The 10,823-nt window shown below is 45.9% G+C and overlaps 1 protein-coding gene across 1 annotated transcript in view; it reads right to left on the reverse strand.

Annotated features, from left to right (window-relative positions):
- Positions 1-522: 522 nt before the first annotated feature.
- The window catches only part of LOC115557168 (dysbindin domain-containing protein 2), a 12,642-nt gene continuing 2,341 nt past the window's right edge, over positions 523-10,823 (reverse strand). The window contains exons 2-4 of the mRNA XM_030374780.1: positions 2,464-2,616; positions 2,022-2,162; positions 523-1,476 (exon numbers count right to left, since the gene is read on the reverse strand). Coding sequence (XP_030230640.1) covers positions 1,181-1,476; positions 2,022-2,162; positions 2,464-2,616 — 590 coding nt within the window. The 3' untranslated portion in view covers positions 523-1,180. The remainder of the gene's footprint in view (positions 1,477-2,021; positions 2,163-2,463; positions 2,617-10,823) is intronic.

Genomic DNA, 10,823 nt, shown 5'->3' on the forward strand with positions numbered 1-10,823 from the left:
AAGAAATAAACCGCAATGTAGGGTCTTCTCCTGCACATTTGTCAACTATAGCCTCTGGGGAGAACACTTTGCATTTATCACGCAAGCATAATTACAGTGCAGCGTGCAATGAGTAAGTCCTCGAGGCGCCACACAAATCATGATTTAGGACATCTAGATGTACAAGGGTCAGAAGAGTCCCTTTGCCTTTTTGTCAGTCCTTAAAACATTGCAAACATTGTCATGTGTTGGACATAATGCCTTGATAGGTCTGTGTTTATGATCTTTCCATGTGTTGCTGCATGCAGAATGATGGCCACCGACCACCGCATCTTAACTTTCCTGTCAACTGAACACTTAGAATTGATTTTAAAATGATTTTTTTTACATCATTTCGACGTTTGATTTTGAAAACCTGCTGGATTTGTTTAAATACTGTAAACTCTGTGTGGGGACTTTCTATCTCGAAGGCAAGATTACAGAGAAGATTTATTCTAAAATATAAAAAAATCCCTTTGAACAGTTTAGAGAACAAGAATCCACTGTATTTGTACGTTTTTATTCTTAAGTAATAATATAAGAAGGAAGATAAAATACATTTCTGAAAGGAAGATTATCTTCAATATTATCTGTTGTTTTAAATCCAAGCTTTAGAAGATTAATTGGTGTGTTTTAAGTCGTTCATAAGATATTTTGGTGAATTTGTCTTTTGATGGAAGCAAATCACAAACCATAATGTTTTGAATTGAAAAGCCATTGAATTTTGTACATGGAATGGAATTTCCATTTACAGCCATTGAATGCAGCCATTTCATAACATTGCAATACAACAGTTTGAAAACTAGGTCGTTAGAATTTATTCGTTTTGCATTTACCTCTTGTAATTCAAATATGGCATATAAAGTTGTCTCAGTTCAAGTGAAATGATAAAAAATATATATATATATTTGAAACTAAAACATTATGGCAGTGATTTGCTTCCATATCCATCACAGTTTTTATTGTACAGAAAATAGTATATATATATTTTTTTTTACAAAACGAAACTGGGAATGTATACTCACTATATTTCATCCCAAATCAAAATTCTAGTACCTTATCCCCACACACACCCACCCACACACATTCCGTGGCTCTCCCTCTACTGCGCTCATTTTGCAGCGATCCCACAGTGTCTCGGATCCGACGGTCACGTCCATCCTCAGGTCGTCGTGGAGGAGGCCGACGGCGCCTTTGATGTGTCTCTCTCTGTGGGCGTAGCGCCGTAGAGCCCCCCGCTGCTCTCCGTCCCCTCCCCCTCCTCGTCCGACAGAGACGCCAGGGGGGTGTCTCTGCCGTTGCCGTTGGCGGCAGGGCTCTGGCTGTTGGTGGAGGACTCGGAGGAGGTGGAGGACACGCGGGACTTGCCGTCGAGCCCCTCCAGCACGTGGCGGAAGAGTCCGTGGTGGACGACCTCGCCGTGGTGGTTGTTGTTGTTGTTGTTCCCGGGCGCCTGACCTTGGGGGGTCGGATTAAAACATAACATTTAAAAATCATGACTTTGAAAAATACAAAAAAGACTGACCTTTACTGGTGTAGTTGCTCCAGCTTTGACCGAATGTTTGCTTTGGATAAAAGTTTCTGCTGAATAAGTACATGATGATGTTCCCGCCAGTAGCCTACAGTGGCCAATAGACCAGAAGCAGCTAGACATCCATGTAAACAGACATAGTAGCAATGTTGACTTAAATGTGAAGCTCAGCTCTCATGAACTCCCTCTAGGGTCTCTTGGTGATGATGTTATCTGTCTGGCTTTGTGTGTTCATTGCACACGTGACATACCTGCCAGACATGTACACTGTGGGAATCTATAGACACAGTGTTAGTGTCAACTTTAACTACCACTTTGACAAGCAAAGAAAACAAAATAAACATTGTTAAATTCTCACTTACCCAAAGAAAAAGTTTAACCTTTCTCTCTCACTCTTGTCCTAAAGCTTGTTTTTTTTTATATATTTCTGCTTAACTTCTCTTATCTCCCCGTCCCTCTCTCAGCTCCGTACCTGGCAGTGGAGAGTTGAGCATGCTCTCTTCTCCAGAGCTGAAGAACACATCGAAGGCGTCCTGGTCTGAGATGTCAAAGTGTTCCATCTGGTCCAGAAGGTCCACGTTCACCTCCATGGAGGATATGCTGCCGATGGGAGCTGGCCCATGCAAGTAAAATCAATTAAAGTGTGTGTTGGAGAGATGCCGTGTCAATGTTTGTGTGTGCATCGTTGTTGTTTGGCTGTGTCTGTCTGCCTCCCTCCGTGTGTGTGTGTGTCTCTATCGCTGTTTGCGTATGTTTGTTTGTATTGGTGTGCGTTTGTTATTGTGCATGGCGGTCTGTCTTTTCCAGTGTGTGTTGGATTGTGTTAAGTGCCATTTGAAGGGGTCCTTATAGACAGGCAGACTGTTGTTTGGATGAGAGGGTTAGGGTTAGGGTTAGGGTTAGGGTGGACTCACGTCGTCGGTGCTCCCGGATGGCCAGGTGTGCGGCGGAGAGGTACATGTCCACGTCGTGCTGGAACACCTCCTCAAAGAAGCGCCGCTCCTTCAGCCTCAGCTGCTGGCCTGCCGTGTCCACGTCTGCTCCCCGCTGGCCTGGCTCGCCCTCCGCTGCAGGCACAGGAACCGGGGAAGAAGGAAGAGAGTTAGACGGTTGGCTCTGCTGCTGTTTGCCCTGGTTGTCACAAGGGGGCGACATTCAGCCAAGTGTGCGTCGGGAAAAGACAGGATCAAGTGCATCTGCTGGAATGGTGTTTGGTGAATCTTTCGCACATACATATGGACTATATTTAAACTAGTACTTCTAATTATATTTACATATATTATTTTTTGTATTTATTAAAAGGTTGATGACCCAATGCCACAAGGTCACACAGATACAGCATCATCTGTTTGTATACTGGATACTGCTCCTGATTCTACTAGATTCAGAACCACCATCGTCTGCAGCTCGCTCTGCACTGGTCAGCAGCCGGCTCTCATGGGAACGTAATCTTGTTCAGGACTCCTATCCCTCTTTGCACCTCATCAGCACCGTTGAATAAAGGAGTGAGTGGGGGAGGATGTGGAGGAGGAGGTGGTGGGAGCTGCATGCCTCCGGGGATGTTTAGATAAAAGGGAGGACCATCCATTGACACAGTGTAAATACTACAGGGTGTGGGTTTCCGTTGAGCAGGAGGTACTTGAGTCGAAACCGAATGTTTTCAAATTGTGCAGTCGCAAGTTTGCTAAACAGCAGCCACAGTCTGAGAATGCAAGGGAGAGCCGAGGCAGAGACACTGCATTCAGTCATACAACCGCACAGAAATGCCTGGTGAGGATTCCACAGTAATTCCTCTAACGTCAATCTCACCAAGACAAAACTATGGAGCTAGCTAACTGAACAGAACATCTAACTGCATTCCTGTGTGTTCTGCAATTCAAACCTTAATAGTGATCTTTATATCATTGCTACAGCTATTAGAGCATTTGCCCTTCTAACGATCCCTGGAAGGAGGGATCACACTTTATTCCTTCTCATGGTTGATTCGTGTGGTTTTGAGAAGTTTTCACTTGTCTTTTAGGTTCAGGGTTATTGAGTGTCGTATAATGAGGGCCTGTGAAGTCTTTTGATTAACTGTAACTGTGGCAAATCAAAAAGTCAAATCAAATTGACTTGACTAGCTTAAGTAAACAGGCATGTAAGCAAACACGCTGAAGATTAACCTTTACAAGTCAATGGCTTCATTGCAGTTATGCCAAAGTGCACAGCCTCTTTGTCATCCTGCCTACCTAAAATCCAGCCCTGGCTTTAAACAAAGTTTAGGTCACAGACGTAATTGCAAGCTTCAGGCAGTGATTGGGCTAATTGGATGAGGCTTTTAAGCCTCGTCTAAATTGGGAACAATAAAGTAAAGATTATCCGGTGTGTTTGGCCCAGGCTCATGCGTTCCTGAAGTGTGAATCAGCCCGGTGTCGCAGTAAACAAGCAGGCCGATCAGGGTGTTTACAGAGCTGTGACAGGGACAATTATTTGGAATCCAGTGGAGGATGTTGGGCAACTACCTTAAACACCTCCTTTGTTCGCACCCATTGTGAGCCCTGTTCTTTCGCAAAATAACCTGGATCAGCCGTTTGACTCTATTTTATGGTTGCCTTGAAGGGTTATGACCCAGCAAAAAAAATTTTTTTTTTAAATAAATTATGTCTGGGGTGGCCAAAAGTGGCAGCAGGACGTTTTGTTACAAACAACGCTGTGTCAGCCCCAGCTGTTACTGCTACACAGACACACACACACACATTCACACGACCATCCTGTCAATGTCGTTTCTGCTCTCCTTTACAGTGTGACAGCTCTGTCTCCCTCTGTGGCTGCGACAGACTCCCCCACACATCTCGTCAGACAGCCAGAGGGCAGCAGGGATGAACCCTGAAGCTCTGAACGCAGCCAGCTGAAAGATGCGTTGGGCATATGGGGATGAAAGTCTCGATCCTCCAATGCACTAGCCTGCCACCCAGCCCCCTATCCCTACAGAATATATACACAGTCTGACTTGTAGTGAAAGCCTGGAACTGAGATTGCATCCCCCCCCCCCAGCCTGTCAAAAGGATCACACCCTCGACTGATCCTGGGTTGTCTCATTGTTTTGTCAATCTTGCTAGGACATCCCCCATCGAACTTCATTCAGAATCATTTCCTGATCTAGCAAGAAAGACATAGAAAGCGTAACGTATTCTCTCTCTCTCTCTCTCTCTCTCTCTCTCTCTCTCTCTCTCTCTCTCTCTCTCTCTCTCTCTCTCTCTCTCTCTCCCTCTCTCTCTGTCTGCCTCTTGGTCTCTCTCTCTCTCTGTCTGCCTCTGGGTCTCTCTCTCTCTCCCTCCCTTCTCTCTCTCTCTCTCTCTCTCTCTCTCTCTCTCTCTCTCTCTCTCTCTCTCTCTCTCTCTCTCTCTCTCTCTCTCTCTCTCTCTCTCTCTCTCTCTCTCTCTCTCTCTCTCTCTCTCTCTCTCTCTCTCTCTCTCTCTCTCTCTCTCTCTCTCTCTCTTGGGTAAACCCAATAGTAGGCTGGCACTGGGTTTACCTTTGACCCATCTTTATACAACTGTCCTTCCAAGCTTCTCTGTTCCTTGAAGGGGAAGGCAGTGATGGTTACATAACCGACTGGGAGGGAGGAGGGGACGGGGGGCGACTCTAGGTACCTTTAAAGGCTGATGGGTTAAGGGATGAAGTGATGGTTATGCAATGCTTTGGTGCAGAGTTTAGCCAGGTAGCCTAAGAGCAATACAATGCTTTACTTCTCTGACCTTGGGAAAGGATTTCTCAGGGATGTGTCATCATTACATGGAATAGCATGCCATTTGTAACAGAATGATGACATGGCAGGTCTGTTTGTTTAGAGTTCAGAGTGTTGTTGTTGGGAGGTGTTCTGCTTTTGGGATGTGTCACTGTGTCACTGTGGGTTGTAGAATATTGGTGTATTTTAGAGTCTGTCTGAACAGTTTAGAATTAATCTGAAATCAAACAGGTATTTATGTCTTAGTATTTCCATGCAGTTGGATAAGTGGAGGATGAGTGTGTGAACTGGACATTTCCTGGTCCCTTCTGTTACAGGGTAAGAAAACAGGAAAATGTGGACTCCACTCTAACAAAGAAAGACGACAGGACATATATATAGCCTGTTGGTGTCAGGATTCAAACCGTCTCTTGCCATGCAGGGGAACTAACGTAAATAATGGAACGTTTTTACACAACTGTCCTCCTTATGTGTGGCTGTTTCATTGACAAAACAACAGAATGGCGTTGGACAAATGTCTTGTCCTCATCTTCCCGGCGCGAGCCGTCCCATTCCGAGGCACGCAGCAGAGTGCAGCACAGTGCCAGGGCTGAGCGGACATGTAGATATGAAATACTACGCCGCCCACACGTTAACGCCACTGATTGATTGTGGCTTTTACTCAGAAGCCTGGGAAGTTTCGAAGTTAATAAATAGAGCTGCCGATGTAGAAATCTATTCCCCAACAGGCTATCAAGTCCTCCATCCAATTATTCTGCTGCGTCTTGTTACGTATTTTAAGAATCTAAGCTACCCACACATAGACCCAATGAAGCAGGACCAAACATTTAAGCTGCGTTACCCTCACATAGCCACAAGATATCTATATAATATATATCTATATAACAACAGAACGGGATCGGCAGCAGTTTCACTCAGAAAACAAGGAGATTGAAATAACCAATAACCAAAGCATGACGTTATTGAAGGCTGCTCCCTCTTCACCTTTAATTAAGTGAAGAAGTAGAAGCCATAACGTCACCCCGGCCACGCCCACTAGGCCACGCCCACTGCATAGGCCACACCCACTTGACGTCCTGTACGGAGGACGTCGAGTGAACAGGCCAGAGATCAATAGGTAGACGGCGCAGCAAGCCACCCGGGCCTTAGCCCGGGGGGCTTGAAGTAGATCACGGTATTTTCCTCTCACTCGCGTTAGAAACAATTCCCTCCGTATAGCTTCAGTTACCACACCGAAACATGCCGACAACTTTATAATAAATGAAGTGAGTTAAAGCAACCCGGGATTGGACAACTTTCTTCGAGAATATGCAATAGTCGGAAATCTCCGGATCAATGAAGATTACCTAACCCCGCCATGACCACTAAGACCCCGTCACCGAGGAAAGTACCGTGATGATCAACAGAGCGGCAGTGTGCACTACTGCTGAGGTCATATTACCCATCGGTCTCAACGGCACCACTACCACGGACCTCTTGGTTTGAGACCACAAGACATCCAATACGGTGGCCAGAAGCTGTCGCAGACTGGGTTTTCAGAGGGAAGGATGAGAGAGGTCGGAGTCGGCAAAGCTATGGGCCCTCAGTAGGCCCTCAATGACAAAGGATTTTAGGCATCTTTTTAATGCTCGTTAAGTCCTCTCTCTCTATCTCTCTCCTTAGGTCTCTGTATTATTTTTCTTTGTGTTTCTCTCCTTCTTTCTTTATTTTCTGTCAGTGTAAGTTAGCTAGGTCCGGTTTGAGGGGACAGTTAAAGTCATGCAGTGTCCAGTGGGAGGGGTCAGTTAAATTAATTCTAGGTCCGTTGGGGGCCATGATATCAGTGTGTCGTGGTCGGAAAACGTCAGCGAGACAGAGAGAGTTCCGGACATGTCTGTGAGACCCACTTTGCCAGCGAGGTCCCTCAGACAAACCCGGAGCCTGTTCTCTAAAGGCCCGAACAGAAAGGGCTCATTCAGAGGCAGATAAAAGCATGGATGTGGGGGGTTGGGGGCTGGTGGAGCGTGCCCAGAATCCATACACTTTATGCCAATGACGGGAAATCATTTCTGTCCCCACAAATAGAATTTAGGGAAAATGCCATGGGTGTACTCGCCTAAATTAAACTGTTGGGTGTGAAAATTATACAATAACAGACCTTTCAGATTGCACATGAGTGCACAGTATCTTTTTCAATAATTCCCTGATAATTAATTTATCCTCCCAAATATATGGTAAAGCGTTTGGGTGCCATCTCATTCTTAAACAAATTAGACAGAAAGCCGCCAGCAAAACACTTCCTTGGGCCAAACATGTAGTTTGTATGAACAGCTAGATTAGATAATTATTATCCTGGAAGTAGACAGATCGATAATGTGTTGGAAATGGTTCCGAGAAACTGGATCATTAGATGAGAGGGAATCCGTAAAAATCACTTAACACTCAACAAGCATAAACACAACCTCACATCCTGTTTCGCTGTGGGCGTTGGAAGATAAGGTGCATGGGTCACACACTGCTACTAGACCCATGCTAGCGGGGTAAATGGAGACATGTGAGAGAAAGTTAGAGACAGGGTAGTAGAGAGAGAGAGAGGGTTAGAGAGATGGGGGCGAGATAGAGAGAGTGGTATGAAATAGAGCGGTGAGTGAGAAATAGAGAGAGTGGTAAGAGAGAGAGGGGTAAAAGAGGTAGAGAGAGAGGGTTGAAGGAGGTAGAGAGAGGGGTGAAAGAGGTAGAGAGAGGGGTGAAAGAGGTAGAGAGAGGGGTGAAAGAGGTAGAGAGAGAGGGGTGAGGACAGCGCAGTTTGACATGACGCAATCAAAAAAAATCGGTGTATGATTGTGTGAGTGTGCAAGTGACTGTGCATGCGTGTGCAAATCAGAGGGAAGGTGTTACAGTGAAAAGCTATCACAGCTTGAGCCACAAAGCGATAGGTTTGCCAAAACCCAGCCTGGAGGAAGTGACTTGGGAGTGAAGGGCAGCGCGACAGCAAGAAGGAAGCCTGGATGTGTTCATCGGCTCACACAGGAAGCCACCCTGCTGTTTGTTTAGACTTTTACTGGACCGCTCCTTCCGAGTCTTGTGGGCTTCACCGCCGCCCCCATTAAGGCGACAGCCAGCTGGCATGGTCTGTCTAAAACCGCTCCTGTCTCCGAGGGCACCACGCAGAAATCCTGACGCATCAGGGTTTCAGCGGCGTGAAACGATGGACAGAGTAGATGACTCTGTCCATCGTTTCACCCCTGGAAAGACCTTCATCATAGCTTAAGAAGGTTCAAGCCGTTCGATTTTATTGTTTTTCTAAAAGGGTTGTTGTGTTTGTGTGTGTGCGTGTGTGTGTGTGTGTGTGTGTGTGTGTGTGTGTGTGTGTGTGTGTGTGGGGGGGGGGGTAGAAATTGTTTTGGCCGAAATTTTAATGTTGACAAACATTGGAACAGACGTGCGGCCTACTTTGTGAAATGAAAAATACATTTGCTCTCATTTGGGAAGATCCTTAGGATTTCTTTCCTTGTGCTTTTGTCCTGAGCCTGATCCTGGAGCCTGGGATTTGTCAATCCCAGGCTCCAGTTGCAAGGAATGTGAATAATTGAATGTGTGTTTGTCTGCGTGTTGATGTGTGTGTGTGTGTGTTTTTGTGTGTGTGTCCGTGTGCATGGATGCCTGTGTGTGTGTGTGTGTTTGTGTGTGTGTGCTTGTGTGTGTGTATTTGGGTGTGTGTCTGTGTGCATGGATGCCTGTGTGTGTGTTTGTATGTGTGTGTGTGTGTGTGTGTGTGTGTGTGTGTGTGTGTGTGTGTGTGTGTGTGTGTGTGTGTGTGTGTGTGTGTGTGTGTGTGTGTGTGCGTGCGTGTGTGTGTGTCATGGATCTACTTACAAGCAGGCATGTGTGTGTGCTTGATTTGGTGTCAGCCTGCCTATTTTCGGCCGAGGCAGGGCCGTGCCCTGCACCGTCACCCTCTGTTACCCCACTGTTTGAGAACAACAATCCCCTCCCTGTTAACGTTCCCCCCTCCACCCAAGGCCCCTGCTCCACCCCAGACCCCCGTCTCGAGCGGCTGAAGATTGAAGTTTTGTAGGTCAGCTCCCTGCGCCCTGGACATGACCAGACGGCCCGTCATGCCTTCTGATCGAAACAAAAGACTTAAGGGACAATTGATGTCGCAACTAGGCCAAGTCCCTCTCCCTTTAAACCCGTTACATCACTTCATATAAAACTAAAGCCGAAATAAATGGCCCAGTGAGAATAAATCTCTTGTTTTACGTAGCTGGGTGTAGTAGCATTGGAATCACCCACGGATGAGAACCATGGAGCCAAGACACAAATACTTGTCTCCTGAGTGTACTCATTTCTAAAGCAAGAGGAAGCCTTAAAATGGTTATGGAAAAAAAACATTCTTTCTCTCTGTCCCTGGTAGCTCAGCCAACAAACCCCTGGAGAAAGTATCCTGTTTTCAATTGTCACAACACACAATTGCAAACAAAGACTGCTCAGTCGTCCACTGGTATATACACCTTGTACCCATGTATAACACAACTAAATGATTTATCCTATTTAGATTATCAGAGCAACTTCGTATAGGACGACACAAAATACTCCTTTCTCCTACATGATAATGCTCTGCTCTGATGTTAATGTTAACATGCAGACTAAACAGCTTTCCTCTTCCCTGGGCCCCAGCGAGTCTTTCTTTCAGTGTCTCAAGTTCAAACTGTGTAAAGCAACGGCATTGCTCATTAATGGTCTTCCTGGAACCGCTACACTGCCCTTTCTCATACTTGCGAAGGAAGGTTGTGACTGCGCTGGAGTGCAGGAATTCCTGGCCAAACTCAGACTGCATATTTCTTGGTTAGAGTGTGGGTAAGTGAGAGCACGACGTGACAACAGGATTATTTCTTGTTTCCTTTTACCAATTTATTTCCTTTATTAAAATATCCCTCCTTCAAATTAAATAGAGGAATACTTTTGTCTCCCAGTTTGATACCCTCAAACCCTTAAAGTACCTTTGTTCCCAATATAGCGCTCAGGCTCTCCTGTAAGTTCAAATACTGGGTGCTTCTTAAGGCCTTCTTTAGTCCTCCTTTTGTCCGATGTATTTGTCCCTCTCTGAGAGAGAGGGGCCCTTTCCTGGGAGTTTAAACCTGTCTGTGCTGGGGGGGAGTTTAGTGTAGGGCAGAGAGAGGTAAGGGGATTTGGGTGCTAATGTGAGGAACCATGTTGGGCTCATAGCGGCCTCACTGTTTACAGGCTTCGCTAACAAAGGCATGGGGACCTTGACACAGGCAGACAGTCAAGGCTGTTTAGTTAAAACCATACACTGACGAACGCACACACACGCAAGCAAACACACACACACACACACACACACACGCATGCACGTGCACATGCACGCACACATGCAAACGCACCCAATTATGACATGAAGCTCATCTCATGTGATTCTAATCCGTTTGCTGCGTACAGAGCCTTTCTCACACAGCCATCTTGCTGCTTCTCTCCATCCTCCTGATTTTTAACAGCAAAATGTGTCCCTTTGTTGAATAGCCTTACCTAGAGTATGAGGATCTT

This window comes from Gadus morhua, chromosome 13 (genome assembly GCF_902167405.1).
Source record: "Gadus morhua chromosome 13, gadMor3.0, whole genome shotgun sequence".
Lineage (NCBI taxonomy): Eukaryota > Metazoa > Chordata > Actinopteri > Gadiformes > Gadidae > Gadus > Gadus morhua.